The following is a 24,215-nucleotide window of genomic DNA, read 5'->3' as shown; positions in this document are numbered from 1 at the left end:
ATTATTGAACCATCTTTTGTTATGTAAAGTATGAAAACTAGTAGAAATGATATATTTCTGTTACATATAATATAATGAATATGCATATATAATATGTGTATACATATATGTACACCTGTACATATATTGGGGGAAGGAGCTTCCTGGTGTTGCTCAGGGACTACTTACTGCTCTGTGCATGGTAGTTGCTCCTGACAGTGCTCAGGGGATCAACCCCAGCCTCCCACATCTATGCACTCAGACACTAGGTCTCACTCTTTAGCCTGCCATGAATTTCTTCTACATAAGCATCCTCTGCAATGCTAGATAGGACATATAAAATAAATTTTCTTTTGTGTTTCCCTATGCAATTAGAGGCTTTGCAGAAAAGTAAAATCGGATATGAATATTATCCTAGAAGTTTCCCTGACAAAATAATTTTTAAATATATGGTTAAATTTTTAGATAATAAACATAAATCTACTTCTGGTTATTTCCCTGTCTTCACAGTACTCTAAAAGCATGCTTAGGATCTGGGAAAGTTAGCTTTATTGGGGTAGCTGGTCATAATCTACATTCAAATTCTCATCTTTTCCCTAAAATTATAATATCACTGATTATTTTTTTGGTAAACTTCAGTGCACAGATGTGTGTGCTGTGCTGTGTGTGTGTGTGCTAGAATAGTCACATTGTTTTCTAGCCATGGTCCTCTTACAAACTTGGTTACTTTCTGTGACTTCCCTTTCATACTAGTTGGCCTCCTAATCTCATCCCGTAGTCCTCCTCTTACATGATTTCACCCCATGGCTATGAAGTATTGAAGTATTGAGTTATTCTGTTTGCAACTGAGAAATGCTGATCCAGACAACTGAGGAGTCTCTTTCCCTTATGATTTTGTAAACTCAAGTTATAGAAATGAAATCGCTAAAAATTCTTTAGGGATAATCCTTATGATTTTTACCCAAAGGAATTATATAGATTCAAAATCTATTGTGTTAGTTAATATGGAATGAAATAAAATGGGAATTGGTATACTAATTTTATTGCATGTACAGTCTGCTCAGAACCCATGACTTAGGGAGACAGTGATTTCTGCTACAATATGACTTGGTGTTCCCCCAAATCACTTGCCTTTGAAGATTACTCAATAAAAATCATAGGGCTTTGGGGGAGATGGGAGTTATGGCTATAGATACAGCTTAAAATCTTTCAATGATACATTTTAAAAATAGAAACATAACCAGAACAGCATCATTGAATATGGTGTGTGCATATGAGTGTGTCATGTGTTCCTAAGCTTCTTGGTTCAGTCGGATGCAGTTTTTAAAGCACTTAATGTTCTTAATGATAAAATTGTCAATAAGTAAACAACACAAAATTGGTAGTATACACAGAAAGATTGCTCTCTTTTATTTCAGTCACCTTAGAACAAATTTGTATTTTTCTACAAGAATGACAATACCAAGCAAAGAGGGAGGTGTTTTGACTTTGCATTAGAGGTCTGAGTATGCATATGCCACTGTGTTTTGCTGAAACTTTTCTGTAACAGTGATACATAGTCTACAGCCAGTTCCTTCATTTATACTTTCATTTTCTGTGAAAATGTTTTTCCTTCTCATAAACAGGTATCGTTATTGCAACAGTTTGACGCTATGGAAATAATTTTTAAAAAGCTTAAAAGTTTTGATTTTTAGCTTGTGTTAAAATAATATTTTAATATAGGTAAAACTCTTGATTTTCTTTAAAAAGCTAGTAGCTGTATTGAGAGAAGTAAAATACCTTTTGATGCTGAAGAAGTCAGACATTCCGCATTCGGCACTAGCTATCTTTGAAAAAAGAAACACCATTTTAAAGGTTTGTGTGTTTACCTATTTATTTATTTTTTTGGCTTTTTTGGGTCACACCCAGTGATGCCCAGGGGTTACTCCTGACTATGCACTCAGGAATTACTCCTGGCAGTGCTCAAGGGACCATATGGAATGCTAGGGATTGAACCTGAGTCGGCCACGTGCAAGACAAATGCCCTACCCACTGTACCCACTATAGCTACCCACTATAGCTCCAGCCCCCGGTTTGTGTGTTTAGAGGTTGGGCAGATTTTGAATATGAAAGCAAATCAAATTTTTGGTTTTGTTTTGGGGCCCCACCCAGTTGTGCTCAGGACTTACTCTGTGCTGAGGGATCCCTAAAGATGGGCCAGGGGGCCATTTTGGGATACAAGGGATTGAACCTGTGTCGACTGTGTGCAAGGCCATGTGCTTTACCCACTGTACTGTCTCTCCGCCTGAAAACACATCGATTTTTAATTGCTCCTCTGTGGGCCAATGATGCTTAAGACAGCACAGGTAACTTTGTTTATTTGGGGATTTTCCCTTGCACAGTACATTGGAAATCTTGAGCTTCTTGTGCAAGGCTACAATAAGCTGAAGCAGACGCTCCTGGAAGTTGAATATCCGCTGATCGAAGGGGAGCTGAGGGCTCTGGATGAGCAGCTCCGAGCAGCCTCGACCTCGCTGACGTGGCAGCACGACTGCTGGGGGTACATTGAGAGGGTGAGAACAGCCACCGCCGAGCTGGAGCGCAGAGTCGAGCGCACCCAGAGCAACGTGAAGGAGATCCAGCACACTCTGAGGGCCTGGGCCGAGTGCCCACTCCTCCCCAGGAGGGAGCACAGGAGGGACGCGGCCTTGATGTTGGAGGACAAAGGTGATTTGTTCACTAAAAAATACAAACTCATCCAGGAAGACGGCTGCAAGATCCACCACTTGGTCGAGGTAATTCATAGATTGTCTTTTCCTCTAGTTTAGAAGGAAAGGGCAATGCACTTAACCTGAAACGTAGGATTCCTGTCGTGGGCCAAAAAAGGGCTTTTTACGTGGTTTTGCTCAGCCTTGAAAAATGGGAGGAATTTGGTTAACATGCCTGGAATTCTTATAACTCTCATGGTCCAAATTCTTGTGGAAGAGAATAGAATGGGAGCTGCTTTTTGATGAAGGAGAAAGGTGAATCCTGACCGTTGTCACAGCTTTGGTATCTTTCCAGTGCTACTTGCAGCTCGCCCTGTTAACAGCTGTCCTGACTGCACATCTGGAGTCCACTACAGTTTTGGGAACTGTAGTAATAACTTCTGTTCTAGAGCTATTAATCTTTAAAAAAAAATTTTTGAAATTAAAGAGGCATGATTTACAAAATGACTGATAGATGAGTCTTAGGCATATAATATTCCAACACCAATCCTACCATCAGTGTCAACTTCCCGCCTCCAGAGTTCCCATGCTCCCTCCTGCCCTCTCCCCTTGTCCTCTCCACCACACTCTGGCCTGACAAACTGAGAGGTACATTTCAAAGTTCATTAGCTATAGTTTAGGTCTCATAATTACAGGGTTATTGGATTTATGATTCAGATTTGTAGCTATACCACTCTCCCACATCACCTGTATAGCTGGGGTCTAGGGCTGGAAGCATTTATTTGATTCTTTGCTTGGGGGTAACATCCAGTGGCATTTAGGACTTATTCCTGGGCTGAGCTCAGAGATCACTCCTGGTGGGCTTCTGGGACCACATGGGGTGCTGGAGATAGAACCAAGGTAGACTTGGAGCAAGGTAAGCACCCTACCTGCTGTACTACTGCTCTGGTCCAAAGGGTGATCAATTTAAGAAGAGAAAAGAACAGCAGCCACAAAACAGCAGAAAGGGGAAACCAAGAACCCCAGAGTGCCCTTTGTTCCTTGAAACTTGCATGAGGGAGAAAAAAGCAACACCTAAGCAATAAGATCATGAGAACAGTGGAGAGCAATGAAGCTGGACAGGTGCGGTGGGAATTGGTATGGGGGGAGGCATTTTAGATGAGGGGACGGGAAGAGTCTTTTTACCATGGTCTTGTTTCTGCAGTGGCAGTTCACAGCGCGAACCGGGTGGGTGTCTGGAGAAGCTTGGTGTGCCAGAGACTGAAAAATGCAGACATTAAAAAAAAATGTTTAAATGTTTAGTGCTCAGGGTTACTTACTCAAAGTTCCCAGCTTGAGGGTCACTCTTGGTGGTGCCTAGGGGACCGTGCAATGTCAGAAACCAAACCCTGGCCTTTGACATGCAAAGCAAGCACTCCAGTCCATTGAACCATTGGCCCAGGAAGAAGCTTTGAAGTAAAGCATGGTTGACCTGTCTGAAGATTGGCTTGAAAGCCATCATGCCTACAACAGTATTTGCCGGGGAATAGTTGTAGGAAGAGAGGGATTTAAACCAAACCAAACCAAAACAAAACAAAACAAATCCCAAATGACTAAGAACACAGAGCACTGGTTGGTTACGAGAACTTTGGCCCTTACATTGAGAGTAAATAGCAGCCAGGGACTCTGCTCAAAGAGTTCCCTGTGGAATGTAAACCTCAGTGGAGCCAGGAGGTGGGAGACAGGACCTGTCTTATTCTAATAATTTAGATGAGAAAATGTGAGGTAGTGATCAGGATGGTAGTGATCAAAGCAGTCAGAAGCCGGATGGACTGGGAATGTAGAGTCAATGTAAAGGTTGCCGGTGATGAGTCAGGAGAGAAAAGTCAGTGATAGTTTTTTTTTCTTTTTGAATCACACACAGTGATGCACAGGGGTGACTCCTGGATCTGCACTCAGGAATTACTCCTGGCGATGCTCAGGGGACCATATGGGATGCTGGGAATCGAACCCAGGTTGGCCGTGTGCAAGGCAAATGCCCTACCCGCTGTGCTATTGCTCCAGCCCCAATGATAGCTTTGAAGGGGTGAAGGTTTGAGCGACAGAAAGAATGAAATTTCCTTATTGCTGTGGGAGGGGCACATCTAGCTCTAGGAACTGTGCATCTCTGTCACTGCCTGACTGGCGCTACCTGTTAAGGGAGGTGTTGCTGTAGATGATCTTATGTGGGGATCGAAAGGAGATAGAGATCTGGACACTGGCCTTGAAGTTGTCTCTGAGACCGAGGGGAGGACAAGGTCCCAGCACAGGGACCAAGAAAGGAGAAGGATCCAGCAAAAAGAGAAGGAAAAATCACAGGTGATCTTGCCTAGGAAACCAAATGAAGAGGGAATTTTGAGAAGTTCTGACATCAGACTTGAATGTGAAGACTGATACTACCCATCAGAGCAGGTGACGTGAGCTGGAGACAGGGAGGATGTGTCAGGAAAGAAGCCAGACTAGTGAGGAAAAAGAGGAAGTAGGATGAATTGCTTATATTTGTTAGTTATTTTGGCTGACACCAAGAGATCTGGGGAGTCCCTGAGGCCTGGATGTCAGTGTTGGGGAGTCTTTTATAGTTTTCCGTAGGTTTTGAAGTTGCAGGGTGTTCGTGTGTTGATTGGAATAACCTAAAATATGGGGGAAATTTTTGTTGAGGGAAAGTCTTGGAGGCAATGAGGTTTTAACATGCCCAAGTGGAAACTCACGTAAGATCAGAGCAAGGCGAGTTGATATGTAGCAGCAGAGGATGGGAAGGGTCGTAGGGAACCTGGTGTTCATAGGGGAAGATACAGATGATAGACGGGAAGCTGATTCCTCTAGTTTTAATTTTCTTAAGGAAGGGCTGGACTGAAAGAATTAGCTTGTTTGCATGTTCTTCTGAGCTTCCTTTTTACAGGGGAATCTTCTCTTTGGACAGGTTTGGTCCTCCAGCCCTGGCCTCTGTCATCTGGGAGAGCAAAGAGATTGGACTCCCCCACTGTCCCAAAGCACTGCAGTGTGGGTTAGGGAATGAACCCTGGGGGGAAGCTGGAAACTGCCTGCAACCACCTCAACCCCTCTTCTACCTTTTTTGCATTTTGCTTTTGGGGATTTTTATTTTTTTGTTTGTTGTTCTTTCTTTCTTTCTTTCTTTCTTTCTTTCTTTCTTTCTTTCTTTCTTTCTTTCTTTCTTTCTTTCTTTCTTTCTTTCTTTCTTTCTTTCTTTCTTTCTTTCTTTCTTTCTTTCTTTCTTTCTTTCTTTCTTTCTTTCTTTCTTTCTAATTTTGGACCACAGCAGGTGATGCTCAGGATTTACTCCTAGCTCTGTACTCAGGAATCACTTCAGGCAGTGCTCAGGGCACCACATGGGATGCCAGGGATCAAACCTGGATTTTCTGCATGTAACGCAAGTGCCCTTACCTGCTATACCATCAATCTGGCTCCTGTGCTATCTCTTTAGCCCTGATTTTTCTTTTTTAAAATAATGACTTTTGAATGTATCTTATGAATGAACTAAAGGTTTCAAAATCCTTTTTTGATCTTTACTAACCAGCTTAAGGTTCTACAGACTAGTACTTCAATATCCCTATATTAACCTCAAAAATGCAGACTTTTCTTTAAGAGCCATTTGATAGAAAGGTTTTATTTTATGCTAATCATTTCAGGAGTAACACCTCACCTATTAACACTTATATGTTTCTAGGAAAATAGGAAGCTCTTTAAGGCCAATCCTTCTTTGGATACGTGGAAGATTTATGTAGAATTCATTGATGACATCGTGGTGGAAGGATTTTTTCAAGCTATAATGCACGACTTAGACTTTTTTCTGATGAACACAGAGAAACAACTGAAACCTGCACCATTTTTTCAAGCACAAATGATCTTAATGCCCCCTGAGATTCTGTTTAAGCCATCTTTAGAAAAAGAGGCTGGTGATGGCTTCTATGACTTGGTAGAAGAAATGCTTTGCAATAGTTTCCGAATGTCTGCCCAGATGAAGCGTGTAGCAGAACATCTGGAAATAGCAAATTATCAGGTATTTCCTTTGTAAATGGAAAGCAGCTTTCCTATTAGTGGCTCAAAAACAAATTACGGGAGTCATGAGTTTACGCAAAGTAGATTTTGAAAAACATGCCATTGTTTCTAGGAGGACTTGGTCCACGGTAGGAAGCTTGCCACAGAAGGGGAGGGGGAATGTAGTTAGGACAGAGAAGGGACCTCTGTGACAATGGTAGTTGGCAATTATCCCTCTGCACAAAAGCTGAGTGCTGAAAGGAGGTAAAGTGATATTCTTTCAATAACAGTATTGCAAACCGCAATGCCTGAAAGTTAGAGGGAAGTGTCTGCCGTAGAGGCAGGCTGCAGGGGTGGGGATCAGGCAGCTGAAGGAAAACTGGGGACCTTGGTTATGGGACTTGTGCACCTGTGAAGGGATGGTACTGGAACATTGTACGGCTGAAACTCAGTTATGAACTTGTAACTGTATTTCTCGTGGTGATTTAATCCTTTAAAAAAGATTTAAAAATAAGAGAAAAAAGTGCCATGGGGGTTTATTTTATCCATCAGTGTCCCTTTGAAAAATTGCCTTGGGTACTGTTATGGACAGAGCCGGGCTGGCTTGCATAAGTGCTCGGGTTTCCTCTCCTTTAGAACGACATGGATAACATGACTGGCCTGGCAGAGGTCAGGCAAGAGATAATGAAAAGAGTGTCGGATGTCATCAACAAAGTCTTGGACTTTAGAAATACCTTGGACACGTATGCTTACCTCTGGGTGGATGACCGAGCTGAGTTTCTGAAGCATTTTCTCCTGTATGGCCAAACTCTGTCATCTGAGGAGATAGACGCTCATGCCAATGATGAAATTCCTGAACAGCCCCCCACGCTGCAACAGTTCAAAGAACAGGCAAGGGAAACCCTTAGCTCTTTAATGTAGTTACAGACTTTGAATTGGATTTGGGTGTTGATGATGTTTCTCCCCAATTACAGATTGACATTTATGAAGCTTTGTATGTCCAGATGAGCAAGTTTGATGACTTCCGAGTGTTCGATAGTTGGTTCAAGGTGGACATGAAGCCCTTCAAAATGAACTTGCTGAACACCATTAAGAAATGGAGCTGGATGTTTCAGGAGCATCTTCTGAGATTTGTCATCGACAGGTACTTTCCTGCACATTGATATTTGTAGTTCTAACCTTTAATATCTAATTGCCTTCTAAAATTGAAATATTTCTTTTAAGAGCATTACAATGGCCAGTTTTATAGTAGAATGGCTAATTTCGAATTAGGCAAATAATTAAAATAGCATTCAATCATATGTGTGACATATGCTTCTGAATGTTTAAGGAGCTTAATTTATGTCTTGGTGTATTTTTGTATGTACATATGTGTGTTATTATTGATATGTATATGTATTAGTCTGAATGAGCTACAAGAATTTATCAAGGAGACAGATGCTGGACTTCAGAGAGAATTGAGTGAAGGCAATCACGATGGTTTAGTTGATATCATGGGGCATCTTCTGGCTGTAAGAAGCCGACAGAGAGCTACGGATGAACTGTTTGAACCGCTTAAAGAAACTATCACACTCTTGGAAACCTATGGCCAGATGATGCCTGAGCAAGTCTATATTCAACTAGAGGTAAGTGTCTTGGTCAGCTAGTCTTAGTTGCCATAAAACAAGTGTCTCCTGCATCCAACTTCTTAGCCTTATTTTCTCCTGGCATCTTTAAGTTGCCATCGCTGTATCAGTGTCATCACAGTTATCCCGCTTCTCATCGATTTTGCTTGAACAGGCACCATTATTGCTTCCATTGTGAGACTTGTTACTGTTTTTGGCATATTGAATACGCCACGGGTAGCTTGCCAGGCTCTGCTGTGCAGGGGAGGTACTCTTGGTAGCTTGCCAGGCTCTCTGAGAGGGGTGGAAGAATTGAACCCAGGTAGGCCCCATGCAAGGCAAACACCCTACCCTTTGTGCTATTGCTCCAGCCTGCTAAACTGCCATAAGGTACTATAGTCATTAATGGTGTTCACTTGTGCTGTTTCTAGTTCTGGGATATTGCAAATACTGCTGTTATGAACTTTGCTTTCAAGTTTTTGAGTATTTGTTTTCATTGATGTTTAGTATACACTTAAGATTGGTGGGATTTATGGGTATACAGTAATTCTATGTTTAACTTTCTGAATAACTATAAATTTTTTTCACAATGATTACTCAGTTTTATGTGTCTCATTTTGTTTTGTGAGGATCAAATTCAGCAGTTTACTTATAAGTGCCCTCTTTTGTAAAGACTATGAAGACTTGATAGACTATGAAGACAAGATAGGAGATATTTGATTTATGGCAATAAAGACTATGAAGAATTACTATATGATTTATGAAAATCTACTTAGGGGACCAGAGTGGTTATATAGTAGATAGGCCCTTGCCTTGTATTTGGCCCGCCTGGGTTCAATTCCTGGCACTCCATATGGTCCCCTGAGCCTGCCAAAACTGATCTCTGAACACAAGTCCAGGTATATAAACCCTGAGTATCACCAGGTGTGGCCCAGAAACCAGCCCCCTCACCCCAAAAAATTTATTTAAAACTGCCCTGAGGACTGAGAATATAATTCTATGTGAGTCAGATATTTTAAATACATAGAAAGACTGAGATTAAGTAGTTAAAGTGGAACCTGCTATAAATATTTTAGAAACATTTGCATATTTGTTTTGTATTTTATTTGGGAAGGATCATACCTGACTGTGCTAACCTGGCTCTGCCCTCAGGGATGACTCCTGGTAGTATGAGGGGATCTGTATAGTGCCAGGGATTGAACCCAGGTCAGCAGCATGCAAGGCAAGCATTCCACCTCCTGTACTCTCTCTCTCTCTCTGACCTCCAAATACTTGCATGCATTTTAGGACAGATCTTGGAGCTTAAATTCAAGAAACTGGCCATAACACAGATTATTGGTAAGGGGGTAGGTTTAACCATAGTCTTCAGAAGATATATCATAAAAAATTTAATTTACTACTTTAAGTAATGGGAGTCATGAAAATCTGAGATTCTTCATATTTCAAATGCAGGACACACTTTTAGCTGTGGTGTAAAGCTGTGTCAGTAATTCTATCTGGTGAGGGAGAAAATCAGATTCACGGTCAGGGCAAGTGACATGTAGGAGATGCCCCAATTTTATCGTACGTGAAGCAACTTGTTAGAATTACTCTCAGTTTCTCCTTCCTTATCTCTCATTGATAGTCTTTAATATGTTCCAGACACTTGCCATTCTTGATCCTATGCTCAAAACCCCTTAGACATGGATGTGTCCCACCAACCTATTGCCAGTACCAAGAAACCAGGTTAAACTTCTAATTTATAGGGGCTGGAGTGATAGCACAATGGGTAGGGCATTTGCCTTGCACATGGCCAACCCGCATCCCCTGAGCACTGCCAGGAGTAATTTCTGAGTACAGAGCCAGGAATAACCCCTGTGCATCACCAGGTGTGACCCAAAAAGCAAAAAAAAAAAAAACTTACAATTTATAGAAATGATTGTGTTCTTTCCCTGTGAAGAAACTTACATTGCTCATTTCCAGTCTCATGAATACTATCCAGTTTCCTTAAGATCCCAGACTCACCTGGACCCTGCATTGGTAAACCTTGCTGGATCTCCAGGGACCTCGCACTTATCTTTGCCTCTTGGAACCTTGTCAGTTCTCTGGAGCCTTCGATCTGGTGTGGCTTCTGTGTGGGGATCATATCTGTGAGAAAGATTTAGGAGGTTAGATGATATTTAGATTTCTTTTTATAAATGTTTTAGTTTTTTAATTTTTTTATTTTTTTTGGTCACACCTGGCAATGCTCAGGAGCTCCTCCTGGCTCTGCACACAGGAAATATTCCTGGCAGTACTTGGGAATCCATGTGGGATACCAGGGATCAAACACTGGTCGGCTGCATGCAAAGCAAATGTCCTACCCGCTGTTCTATCACTCAGGTCTCTGATATTTAGATTTCCAGCAGCATTTTTCCCTATCAGGTAGAAGCTTCTTTGTGTCGGCAAACCTACTGTGATTGGACCACCAGTAGCTCATGTGGTTTGATTGACACAAACTGCAGCATGGGCGTCAATGTGTTCAAGGGCCAGAGTTCATTGAGTGCCTTACAGAAAGAAGCCTACGGCTTCCCGACCATGAGTCCGGGAGGAACTCATGTGATATTTAGGTTCCACGGGATCACCTGGAAAGAATGAGACTCTGTACCGATGGCAATGTTGAGAGTTGGTGGGATGAAGGGTGGAAGCACCGGCTGGATGGGTGAGAAGGCTTAGCGCCTGAGCATCTTGGTTCCTGGATGGGCTTTGGATTTTGGACACCGAGGTCTCTTCCCAAGGACTTTGGGTCCCTGGTGGAAATTCACACACGCAGCCAGGCAGAGTCGGTCCTGTGTGTGCCACTCAAGTGCTCTGTCACTTACACAATACTTCAAGGCACAGTTTATACTGGACACTGTGTTCTAGTGCTTCATAATTGGTGGTTACCAAATCATCCATCCAATATTTATTAAGGGTTACAAAAGTCTTTAGAACCTTTTTTTTTTTTATACTTCACCTGTGCAAGTCGAGTCCCATCGCCATGGGTGGTTTCATGTGATAAAACAATTTCAGTGTCCCAGGAGCTGACCCAGGGGAACAATGCTTTTCTAGTCTGGACACAGAAATGCTTTTCCATAGCAATTATGCACAAAGCCCTTTCAAAGAAAATAACTTGCTGTTGTCCTATTTGCATTGTAGGCAGGGAGAACGGAGCTAATTTCCTACCTGAACTATTTTATTGCTGCTTTTGTCCTGTATCAAGTAGAAATTAACCTTGCCTTGTCTTTACCTCCTCTTTCTGCAGAAATCCCAGCCTATAAAAAATTAACCTGAGAACTCAATCTCTCCATCAAGAAAGAGCACATATACAGCTTTGGGAACAGAAGGGAACTGAAGAATGAGATCAGGCACATTTTCAGCTCAACCCCACCAGATCTCTGGGCATCTTTTTCACCTGCTGACTTGCTAAATTTACCCTCACTTCTATTTTCTATTTCAATTTGTTAGAAGTCAGCGAAGTCATTGACAGAGCCCTTTGATTTTATTCCCCCAACAGCAAGACATTTGGAGAATTGTGTTTATTTTGAAAAGATTTTTTGTTTATTCTGAGATAAATCTTACAGCAGAGCACAACTTTGGTTGATGTAGTGAAAGTATAAATCCAGAGGTACCAGGGGGTCTGCCTCGGCTATCTATCTAGTTTTTTATCTTTATTTTTTTGTTGTTGTTGTTTGCTTTTTTGTGTCACACCCAATGATGCACAGGGGTTACTTCTGGATCTGCACTCAGAAATTACTCCTGGTGGTGCTCAGGGTACCATATGGGATGCTTAGAATCGAACACAGGTCAGCCGCATGCAAGGCAAATGCCCTACCCGCTGTGCTATTGCTCCAGCCCCCTGTCTAGCTTTTTTCTTCTTATTTCTTTTTTTTGTTTGTTTTTAACTCCTCCTATTAAAATGGGTTTGGGAGCACTCACTCATCCTATGGGGTACTCTAAATTAAGCAAGATTATTTAGTCCCATGGTATTGATTTGCTCTAGGCATTGAAGTAATTTCCTATTTGCACCTTTGCTTTTGTAGGAATTGCCTGAGAGATGGGAAACTACCAAAAAGATTGCAGCCACAGTCAGACACAAAGTTTCTCCTCTCCAGAATGCTGAAGTCACTCTTATAAGAAAAAAATGTGTTTTGTTTGATGTGAGTAAGCTCCCACTTCTTTGTTAAATGTACAGTTTTATAAGAATGAGTGAAGGTATTTGAGATTCACTTTGAGATTTTGTTTTCTACCCTGAGCAGGAAAAGCAGGCCGAGTTCAGAGAGAGATTCAGATTCTATGCTCCTCTTGGTTTCAATACAGGAAATCCATATATCGTGCTTGACAAGGTAATTTTCATCTCAGTTATTTTGTGTATATGCTATAGTTGTTATTTTAGAAAATAAATTTTAGGGGCTGGAGATGTAGGTCAGTGGTAGAGCCTCACATATGTATCTGGTTTTGTCTCTGGCACTGAATGCACATGCACACAAACAGAAAAATGCATGTGCAAAAACGACACACACACATACACACAATATTTTTGATGCTAAGTATTGCTGTATTTGCCTTAATTTCACAATTAGTTATAGGACTTGACCCAGACAAATTGAATTATGAGAATTTTTCCTAAACAATTTATATTATGCTTTGAATTGTGTCTTTCAAGCCATTTTCATCATCAAGGTAATCATACTAGTAAAAATAACAACCCCGACTCTTTAAAAATATTTAACATGTATTATGTATGTAATAATATAACTATATATTTGTGTGTATGAGTCACGAACTTTATACTAAGATTAAACATTTTTTCTTTCAGTTCTTCAAATGTTTCTATGATATAGTTTCTATTATTCTCCTTTTCTCAGACAACGATACCATACATAGCTTAGTAATATGTTGGTAATAACACAGTGGAGAAGCTAATATTAATTCCAGGAGCCAGAGTGATGGCATACAGTACTAGAATGAATGCTTTGCATGTTGTGGCTCCAGGTTTAAATCTCAGCATTGCGTGGTTCCTTGAGCGTTGCTGGGAGTAACTCCTGAACACCAAGCCAAGAGTGGCCTGAGCGTTACAAATGTGCCCTTCAAATTAAAAAACAAAACACACACAAAAATGTTGTAGCTATTTACATTTTAAAAATTAGTAATCTTAACCATTATGTGTTTCTTATGTGTATTGCTTGTCATTTTTAACAATAGGGAAGAATATCGATAACTTAGTAACTGTATACAACTACTATCCAGTCATTTGATCCTAATTTATAATGACCTGATTAGTTTGGGTTGACTATAAAAATGGGTGCAACTGGAAAATAATTCAAAATGGTGATATGAGACTTTAAAGAAATGTTTGAACTTTTATTGAAAAATGGTCTATTTCCCCAGGCGTTCTTTACATAGCATTGGAATGAGACAGTGTCTTTGCGAAGGTTAGATTCAGGAGCATTTTTGAGTTTTGTTTTTGGTACCTGAGCCACATCCAGATGCTACATCTGGCTCAATGTTGGGGTGTTGCTTCCAGTGCTCAGAAGACCATCTGGGGAACAAACCCAGGGGTCCCCCATGCAACGCATGTGCTCCAGTCTTCGCTGTCTCCTGCTCTGTTTTTGAGTTGTTTTTCTGGGCTGTTTTCCACTTTCCTGTCCTACCTGGGGCTAACCCCTGACTCTGCTCTCAGGGATCACTCCTGGCAAGGCTCAGGAGCCATATGGGCTGCTTAAACTTGGGTTAGCCACATGAAGGCCAGCAGCTTACCTGCTGTATGATTGCACGAACCCCTTCCACACAGTTTTTGAGCAGAGGTCACACCCAGAGATGCTTAGGGGTTTTACTCCTGGCTCTGCACCCAGGAATTGCTCTTGGCAGTGCTTGGGGGACCAGATGGCATGCTGGGGATCGAACCCGAGTCTGCCACACGTAAGGCAAATGCTCTAGCCACTATATTATCGTTCTGGCCCCATTCACTTTTTTTGTTTTTTCTTTATCCAGGTGTTGAATGTAGCCTTTCTTCAGATTGGTGTAAAACTTGCCATTGGCACACTTACACTTTTACCACTCTTACATAATTTGGGGTTGAATATAAATTTCAATTGGCTTGAAGCCGTTCATTTATCATTATCCTTTATCCTAATGTCTTCTCTTTTACTTTACTGAAGAAAAGTGGTTAACATTGTTAAGAGAGAGTGGTTAGAAAATGCTAATAGAGTTGTGGTTTCTAAAAGATTGTAAATAAACTGCAGGTGGTCTGAACAGATTTGTGGATGGGGAGGTATTTTTCCTTGGCTAACCAATGAAATGTGTGTAAACATATATTGTAGTTCTCATTTAATGTGTCTTGTCATTTTCATGCTATCATTATAGATTTACAAATCAGATATATTTATCATTGTACCTAAGGAATATGTTGAAATGTACTAGCAGTAGCTTATTTTTCCTTTTGTCTTTAAAATCTTATTTAGGGGGCTGGAGCGATAGCACAGCAGGTAGTGTGTTTGCCTTGCACGCGGCCGACCCAGGTTCGATTCCCAACATCCCATATGGTCCCCTGAGCACTGCCAGGAGTAATTTCTCAGTGCATGAGCCAGGAGTAACCCCTGTGCATCGCCAGGTGTGACCCAAAAAGATATATATATATATATATGTATATATGTATATATATACACATAGAATAAAATAAAATCTTATTTAGTCACTGTGATTTCAGGTGCTGTTAATGTCAGGGTTTCAGGCTTCAGTGCACCAACCCTACACCCTCCATCAGAGTGGTCGCTTCTCTCCACCATTGTCTCAGGGGCCCTCTGAACCGCTGCTACCTGCTGTTTCCCTGCCATGGTCATCTCAGTTCTGTAGACCACCTCGCAGATTATCTTGCTTTGGGTAGTAGTTTGTTATTCACTTATTTTGTTTATTTATATCCCATCCCTGGGGGAGTTAATTCTGTATCTCTTCCTCTCCATCTGACTTCATTCAGCCTGATACCTTCCAGTTCTATCTAGGTAGCAGCAAATTGCATGGTTTAATATATTTTATAGCCAAGTAGTATTCCATAATATATATGAATATTATATATGCACATAAACACATATGCATATTATATACACACATGCACACATGTAATATACATATATACATTATACACATATGTACTATACACATAATCCATAATATTATATACAAATGCATATGCACATGCATATATATGTATATCACTGTCACTGTCACTATCATCCCGTTGCTCATCGATTTGTTCGAGCGGGTACCAGCAACGTCTCTCATTGAGAGACTTATTGTTACTGTTTTTGGCATATCCAATATGCACGTGTAGCTTGCCAGGCTCTGCTGTGTGGGCTCCATACTCTCAGTAGCTTGCCAGGCTCTCCGAGAGGGGCGGTGGAATCGATCACGGGTTGGCCTCATGAAAGGCGAAAGCCCAACCACTGTGCTATCGCTCCAGCCCATATATGTATATGTATCCATTTTATATATATATATATACACACATATATACACACATATATACACACATATACATACACGCACACATACCACAGTTTCTTTATCCAGGCATCTGTTCTTGAAAATTAGTGTTGTTTCAGATTTTTGCTATCCTAAATAGTGCTGCAATGAACATAGGGCAAAAATGTCTTTTCTGAATAGAGTTTTTGGGCTTTGGGCTCCCAAAATATCAAGAACTGGAAGTGCTGGGTCTCATGGAAACATACTTCTTAGCTTTTTGGTGACTTTTTTTTGAAGTCTTTCTTGTTTTTTTTTTTTTTCTTCCAGTATCAGTTGTGAGGGCTGAAGCGATTGCACAGCAGGTAGGGCCAACCTGGCCCTTGCACACAGCTGACCCGGGTTCGATTCCTCCACCCCTCTTGAAGAGCCTGGCAAGCTACCGAGAATATCTCGCCTGCTTCATATGTCAGTATCCTAACATGTCAGAGCCTGGCAAGCTCCCCGTGGCATATTCGATATGCCAAAAACAGCAACAAGTCTCATATTGAAGACGTTACTGGTGCCTGCTCGAGCAAATCGATGAGCAACGGAATGACAGTGATACAGTGATATATATCTAGTTAGGTTAAACCAGAGTCATGTATATGTTTATTCTGGAGGTATGGAAGACCTAGTACTCAAGGCACCTTACTCAGCAGGACAGACACATTAGCTCTCTAGGAATAAAGCAGAGTTGTAAATCTCTCACTTTGTACTGAGATTCCCTGGTAAAGTTAAGTTATTTCTGTTATTTTTTCAGACACAAAGATCCAGGAAACAGTTGTGACCATAGCTGGGTACGCATTTCTAGGAATTATGAATTAGCATAAGCAATAGGAAAACTGATTAGAGAGAAATACAAAGGACTATCAACTTTGGGGAATATGGTAGAATAGAAATTTTGAAAAGCCCTCTCTTTAAGACAGAAGCAGAACCATGTTCACAAATATACAACAAAACAGCAGTTGCTGAAGTCACAAGAAAACCAATATCTAAAGGAGGGGATGGGAAAGAAGAGAAGGAGAAAGAGAAAGAGGGAGAGAGGGGGTAGGAGAACGAAAGAGACAGAGGGAGGGGGAGAGAGAGAGGGAGAAAGACAGAGGGAATGGGGAGAGAGAGACAGGGAGGGGGAGAGAGAGAGAAGTCAGGATGGAAAATAGAGACAAAGAATTATGTGCTACTACTGTAGGGACAAATGAAAATGTCAGAATATATATATATATATATATATTTTAAAGAAAGAAAAAAAATATAAGGTATGTAACTTTGTAGATTAATCCATCAGGGATCGATAGCAGATGTTCTTAAGAGCTTACATCCTTGGGGAAAGGGGAAGGGTGAACCTGTGGCCCCTGTAAAGAGAACCTGGGGATCCCTCAGTAGTCCTTGTTAAGACTCAGAGTAGGGGAGAGGGGGTATAAGCACAGGACTATTCTCACAAGGTTAGTTTTTTTTGGGTCACACCCATTGATGCACAGGGGTTACTCCTGGCTCCGCACTCAGGAATTATTCTTAGCGGTGCTCAGGATACCATATGGGATGCTGGGAATCGAACCCGGGTCCTCCATGTGCAAGGCAAATGCCCTACCTACTGTGCTATCACTCCAGCCCCACAAGGTTATTCTTTCAATTTTATACCACCCCTATGATGAAGGAATTTCCAGGCCAGGAAACTGAAATGGTTAAAGGTGGAAGCAAACCTAGATCTCCTTGGTGGAAAATGCTTTCATTCTCATCTCTTCGGGGATCCAGCAAGTTAAGATTAGTTGAATGTGTGTTTACAAAAAAAAAATCATATAACACTACCATGCATGAGATTCAAAGGAAGAGTAAAGCACAGATACATATAAATATATAAATGTCAGATATCAGAAGACATATGTTAAGAAAATAAATGATAATGATGGTAAATGAGCCAGTTCTAGGCTTGAGATTATTGGCATTAATCAGTTGAGTTTATTTATAGAAATAAAAAATAGCTTTCATAAAGGAGGTAGATAGTTGGAAAGAGAAATAGTGATACAGATTACATTGGAAGAAATCATTTAGAAGGCAGCACACAGATGGAAGACATATAAAGACAGCGAGATAGAGTAAGAAGTCAGAACACTGAACTGCTTAGACTTCCTGGAAGAAAGGATAGTCTTAAAATTAGACAGGTAACAGTCTAATAGCTGATACTTTTTCTAGGACTGACCAAAGTATGAGTCTAAAGATACATCACTGGGAAATAACAAATGTCCAAAGGCAATAGAAACGAAGAGCATGAAAACTGGTCTTCAGTAGGAAGCAGGGGACGGGGTGGAGCTATGTGTCAGGGAAGGGAATTCTAGGACAGTGGTGCAGGGAAGCCATCATCCTGGACAGGATTCTGAAAGGAGGTAAAGTAATGTACATGATACCCTATCAGTAGCAATTTTGTAAACCACTTTGACGGAAAAGAAAGGGGAAAAAAGAAAAGTGCTTTCCACAAAGGCTGCTTGGGGAGGTGGAGTGAGGGTGGTGGGGAGAAGAGGGGGAAAATTGGGGACATTGGTGGAGGGAAGTGGACACCGGTGAAGGGATTGGTACTAGAACGTTGTATGCCTGGAACTCAGGAGTAAACTTATGGCTTTGTTATTCAATTAAAATTAAGAAATAAAAAGATCTAGGAAATTCATTGAATTTCAACAGAGATAAGTACACAGCAAACATCTAGACCCTTCAAATGATCTGCACACTACCAAAGGCAAAGAGAAGTTTAAAGAAATCACAATAGAAAAGAGTGATCACTTATTATTACAAGGGATGATTTGACTAATAAGGACAAACATTACATTATCAACAATGGAAGCCAGAAGGATGGATGCTAGTTTCCAAATTGTATTATAAATTTGTAAATTTACATTTAAATTTATAACTGTAAAAATTACATTTCAGTAACAAAATATATTTTAGATAAGGAAAAGCTGAGTAACCAACAAACCATCATTAAATTTGTCACTTGTCACTTGTCATCCTGTTGTTCATCGATTTGCTTGATCGGGTACCAGTAACATATCCATTGTGAGACTTGTTACTGTTTTTGGCATATTGAATATGCTACGGGTAGCTTGCTAGGCTCTGTCATGCGAGCACGATACTCTCGGTATCTTGCTGGGCTCTCCAGGAGGGGCGGAGGAATCGAACCTGGGTCTGCCTTGTGCAAAGCACATCGGGTAGGACGTTTGCCATCTATCGATCCAGCCCATTAAACTTGTAGTGCATATATTTCAAGGAAAGAGATCAAAAGAGCTAAATTTGATTCTACCATGGCTCCCACCCCCCATCTTTGTTGTTTCAGATTTCCTGCATCTTATCTTGGAACTCCTTGATTGTTGACTCAGCTACTGTTACTCTGCTCCTCAAACATTTCATTGAGGATTTTTGTGTTTTTTTTTCTTTTTGGGTCACATCTGGTAATGCACAGGTGTTACTCCTGGCTCTGCACTCAGGAATTACTTTGGCAGTACTCAGGAAACCATATGGGATACTGGGAATTGAACCTGGGTCGGTCGTGTGCAAAGCAAACACCCTACCTGCTGTGCTATCTCTCCAGCCCCTCGTTGAGTTTTTTATATCACTGCCATCTCCTTGATTTCTGTCATTTCTGATTGTAGTTTTCTCATTTCTGCTCTTACACTTTCGTATGCTTTGCTGACTCCCTGTGCCACAGTTTCTTTGAGTTCATTAAACATCCTCAACATGATGTCAGTGAAGTCATTCTCTGAGCCTTTACAGAGCTGGTCAGTGCTGGTTGAGCCTCCCATGTTATCATTTGCACTCATTGACCTTGTTGATTTCTGCACTTCTTCCTTATTGGGTTTGCCGTGTTCCTGCCTTGCTCAGTCTGAATCTGTGTAGGTAGCCTCCCTGGGAGTCTCTGAGGGTTTGGTGTTCCTTTCTCCTTGGTGTTAACTCTACCTGTCTTCACCCAGTGATCGAAGGCTAAGTGTGAGCTGTGGGAGGTGTGATGAGTAGAGCATACATGGCCTTGTGTCTCAGAACATGTGGATGTGGGTCTGCTAAGACGACAGAGAACTGGCATCGAGGCTTCTGGGACCCACCTGTCAGGGAGGGGGATCAACTTCCAGGTTCAAAAAGGTGCCATATTGTCAGTTAGGATTTAACCTGGGGGATCGGAGACACAAGCAGAGTGTCAGGAGGTGTGGAGGTGGGCCTGCTGAGACTCTGGAGGGCTGGTACAAAGTATTTTTAAAATCTGAAAGTCCCTTCCCCTTTTTTGTAGAACATTGCAGAGCCTCATCTTTTGCTCCCCATCATATAATTAAAATCAAGAGGAAAAAATGTATTTATAGAAATTTGAAGCCAGAGCAAATTTTGCTATAAGTATGTTGCATCAGAAGACTATTGCTGAAATGGTTAGATTTCCTGACAGTCTACCCTCATTTTATTTTTTTTTTTGCTTTTTGGGTCACACCCAGCAATGCACAGGGGTTACCTCCTGGCTTTGCACTCAGGACTTACTCCTGGCGGTGCTCAGGGGACCATATGGGATGCTGGGAATCAAACCCGGGTCGGCCGCATGCAAGGCAAACACCCTATTGCTCCAGCTCCAACCCTCATTTTTTTTGAACAGCTGAGAATTTGCTCATCTAAAGTCTTCTGTATTTTGCCAGTTATTATACTGCAGATTTCTTTGTGTTTTCTTTTTAAACAAGTTGTCAGTGTTGACATAACTAAAGCCTCAAAATGGTGTAGCTTCTCTGACTCTGTTTTCTGAATGATGAGGATATGTGCCCGCGTGTATATTTTCTCCATAGGCAAATCAAGAACTGGAGGCTTTAGAAGAAGAAATGTTGCAGATGCAAGAATCTGCTCGTCTTTTTGAAGTGGCTCTTCCAGAATACAAACAAATGAAACAGTGCCGCCGAGAAATTAGATTGCTCAAGGGTCTCTGGGATGTCATCATTTATGTTAGAGTAAGACATTGCTTTTTGAAAGCATTTCCACCCCCTTCCCCCTTTTTTTTTCACTCTTTGTTTTGTATAAATGTACAGGTTTTAGTGTGTGTATCATACTATTTGGGTTTTATTTATAATGTCTTAAACTATGTGGGAATTCACCATCTCTCCCCTCATTGTTGAGTTTGAGTTTTGTATATCTACTTCAAATTTTTTTCTTTAAATATGCATTGTTTTTGTTTTCAAGTGACACATTGTATAATGAGTTGACAGTTGATTCCTTCAGATTTTTTTTTGTGGGGGTTATGTCAGGAATTAGTGAAAATTAATAGCTAAATATTTATTACATATATAGCCACCTGTGCATATAAATTCACATATATGCCATGGTATACTTTATAAAGCAATCCCAAATAAAAAATGAAGTTAGTTTGTATGAGGTTAATTATATTGAAAATTTAAATGTAAAAAGTAAGTTCTAATAAATTTGCATGTTACAAGCATTAGAATACATGCAATAATGGCATACATAATATTTGAAGTTAGTTGAAAGACTATAGCAATATAGTTGCAAGAGATAGACTATGGTTTAGAAGCTAATGAGAATTTTGCTAATGATGGATGAAGATTCATGAAAACTTTTAATATGTAGCTTTATGCAAGTCTGGTATTTAGTGATCCCAAACTTGTCAATGCATCCAGATTACTCAGGATCAAATGCTAATATGGTAGTGTCATTGCTACTAGAAATTATATATTATAATGCTTGGTCCTAAGTTTGTCTTGTGGCAATGGGGAAGTTTTGAAAGCAGTTAATATTTAAATCATTGACTTTGCACTGGATGAGAGTCTCCCTGTGTGTCATCCATTTATATATTTTGCTGCAGAGTCTCGCTTCCACCAAATGTTGTTGACACTTTTATCTGCTTGTGCGTTTTCAGAGAAGCATTGATAATTGGACTAAAACCCAGTGGAGACAGATTAATGTGGAACAGATGGATGTAGAACTCAGAAGGTTTGCCAAGGCAAGTTCCATAACTGTCTGTTACAACAATTTATCTTTCTCAGCACCACCTCCTTCCATCTCCCCTAACCTAGAATCTGGTGTGCGGGGCTGCATGTACTTATTTATTTCAGACAGAATCCTATGAGACAGTATTTCCCCCCACACTCCCACCCCTCTCAGCCAGTTGTACTCTGACCAAGCTTCCCTGTCTGGGAATGAATGGATGAAAGCTTATTGAGGTAAAATGGATTGCCGAGTAGCAGCTCTCCTGATGAGCTTCCTCTGATCCATCTAGAATGGAATGGGAATTAAAGTATATCCCAGCCTATTTGCTAGGCCTAGGAAACCTTTCAAATTATTTCCTTAGAAATCATAGCATTCCATTTCTAAAAAGGTTCTGAGATCCAGACAGCCACAGTCAATATGCCACTGTGGATATATGGGGTATATTTTGTTCTCTCTAAATTTTATTGCTTAATCTAATATCCCAGGCTGGAGCAATAGCACAGCAGGTAAGGCATTTGCCTTGCACATGGCTGGGTTCAATTCCTTCGTCCCTCTTGGAGAGCCTGGCAAGCTACTGAGAGTATCCTGCCCACACGGAAGAGCCTGGCAAACTCCCCATGGTATATTCAATATGGCAAAAACAGTAACAACAAGTCTCACAATGGAGACATTACTGGAGCCTGCTTGAGCAAATCGATGAGCAATGAGATGACAGTGATACAGTGCTACAGGGACTCTAATGTTTTCCCAAAGGGTTTGATATATAGGGAACTGAGCACATTTGAATTTGGTGTTTTGCTATCAGGTCTGCAGAGCCATGCACCATCTGAAGAAAATGCCACCTCATTGGATAAAGCCACTCTGGTGGCCGTTTATGTGACATATATAAATATATATATATGCACATATACACACATACATGTATATGTGTAATATATATTACACATTATATAGATATACATACATATCTGTACATATTTATATCTACTATGCATCTCTCTATATAAGTGTAGTATTATAAACATATATATATCTATTATACATATCTATACATAATATACATGTGCAGTATTACAAACATATATATATATATATATTATGAGGTGACTAACAGTGGGAAGAGATTAAATGATGGTAGAACCTTTGCTTTCTTCTCACTGCAGAACATCCCATCTCCACTCAGTCTGAAATGGAGATTGCCAAAAAAATCCTGCACTTTTCCAGTCTTTTTTCCTGTATTATTCTGATCCCAAAGACCATCACCGAAATGTCCCATTATTCTTTGTATGCCATGGGGCACCATCTTCTCATTCCCTACTTGCTCCTTTTCCATTTGTTATCTTACTTTGACAATTTAATGCCCACTCTCAGCTAAGAGTGACCTTTAGTAATGTAAAGCTTGACCTCCCTTTACATTTTTTTAAAAGTAGCCTCAGACTAGTTTCTGTGCCAGTTGCTTTATTGTGGGTTTGCTCACATAATGGTTGGTGCTGTTCCATGGGCCAGGAAGACAGCCAGGCCAGGGGCTCTGGAAATCTGTAGTTTTGAAGTGCCAAGGACCAAATGTTCACAGGTAGCTGCCATTTCAGGGCTTCCATCAAAACAGGTCATGTCTTCAATCTATTTTCCATTTATGTTTCTAAAGCAGCGATGGAGAATGTCTAGTCCACAGGCTTTATAAGGGTCATGACGTCAAATGGTCTGGCCCTAGTACATGTCACGACAGATAGATATGCTTCTCATTGATAGCTTGTGGTCCATGTGGCTGTATTGTGTGGTTCATGAATCACTGAATCACTGTATCACTGTCATCCCATTGCTCATTGATTTGCTTGAGTGGGCACCAGTAATGTCTCCATTGTGAGACTAGTTGTTACTGTTTTTGGCGTATTGAATATGCCACAGGTAGCTTGCCAGGCTCTGCCGTGCGGTGGGATACTTTCAGTAGCTTGCCGGGCTCTCTGAGAGGGTTAGAGGAATGAACCCTGGTCGGCCGCGTGCAAGGCAAATGCCCTACCCGCCTGCGCTATTGAAAACAGTAACAACATGTCTCACAATGGAGACATTACTGGTGTCCGCTGGAGCAAATCGATGAATATAATGTTGTAAATATAAAATTGGTCCTTGACAGAAAAAAAGATTCCCCACTCCTGTAGAGGAAACATTTTCTTTTTTTTGTGGGGGGTCACAGCTGGCAATGCTCAGGGGTTACTTCTGGCTCTGCACTCAGGAATTACTCCTGGCAGTGCTTGGGGGGACCATATGGGATGCTGGGAATCGAACCCAGGTCGGCCACATGCAAAGCAAATGCCCTACCCGCTGTACTATTGCTCCAGCCCCACATTTTCTTTTTGTTTCCTCCACACCTTTTTTTTTTCAGTTACTAATTGTAGTTTACAATACTATTCACAACAGGTTCCCGTGCATAGTGTTCCAACATCCCATCCTCCACCATGTCTTTTTCTCTCCACCAACATCA

The 24,215-nt window shown here is 40.9% G+C and overlaps 1 protein-coding gene across 1 annotated transcript in view; it reads left to right on the top strand.

The window, feature by feature from the left end:
• Window positions 1-24,215, top strand: part of DNAH11 (dynein axonemal heavy chain 11) — a 323,685-nt gene that overhangs the window by 49,317 nt on the left and 250,153 nt on the right. The window contains exons 13-22 of the mRNA XM_004604267.2: window positions 1,729-1,833; window positions 2,361-2,753; window positions 6,370-6,702; window positions 7,317-7,571; window positions 7,655-7,824; window positions 8,083-8,305; window positions 12,325-12,441; window positions 12,541-12,627; window positions 20,584-20,742; window positions 21,666-21,749. Coding sequence (XP_004604324.2) covers window positions 1,729-1,833; window positions 2,361-2,753; window positions 6,370-6,702; window positions 7,317-7,571; window positions 7,655-7,824; window positions 8,083-8,305; window positions 12,325-12,441; window positions 12,541-12,627; window positions 20,584-20,742; window positions 21,666-21,749 — 1,926 coding nt within the window. The remainder of the gene's footprint in view (window positions 1-1,728; window positions 1,834-2,360; window positions 2,754-6,369; window positions 6,703-7,316; window positions 7,572-7,654; window positions 7,825-8,082; window positions 8,306-12,324; window positions 12,442-12,540; window positions 12,628-20,583; window positions 20,743-21,665; window positions 21,750-24,215) is intronic.

Source organism: Sorex araneus, chromosome 1, assembly GCF_027595985.1.
Source record: "Sorex araneus isolate mSorAra2 chromosome 1, mSorAra2.pri, whole genome shotgun sequence".
NCBI classification, from domain to species: Eukaryota; Metazoa; Chordata; class Mammalia; order Eulipotyphla; family Soricidae; genus Sorex; species Sorex araneus.
The sequence above is the reverse complement of the archived record's forward strand: the minus strand, read 5'-3'. Positions and strand labels throughout refer to the sequence as shown.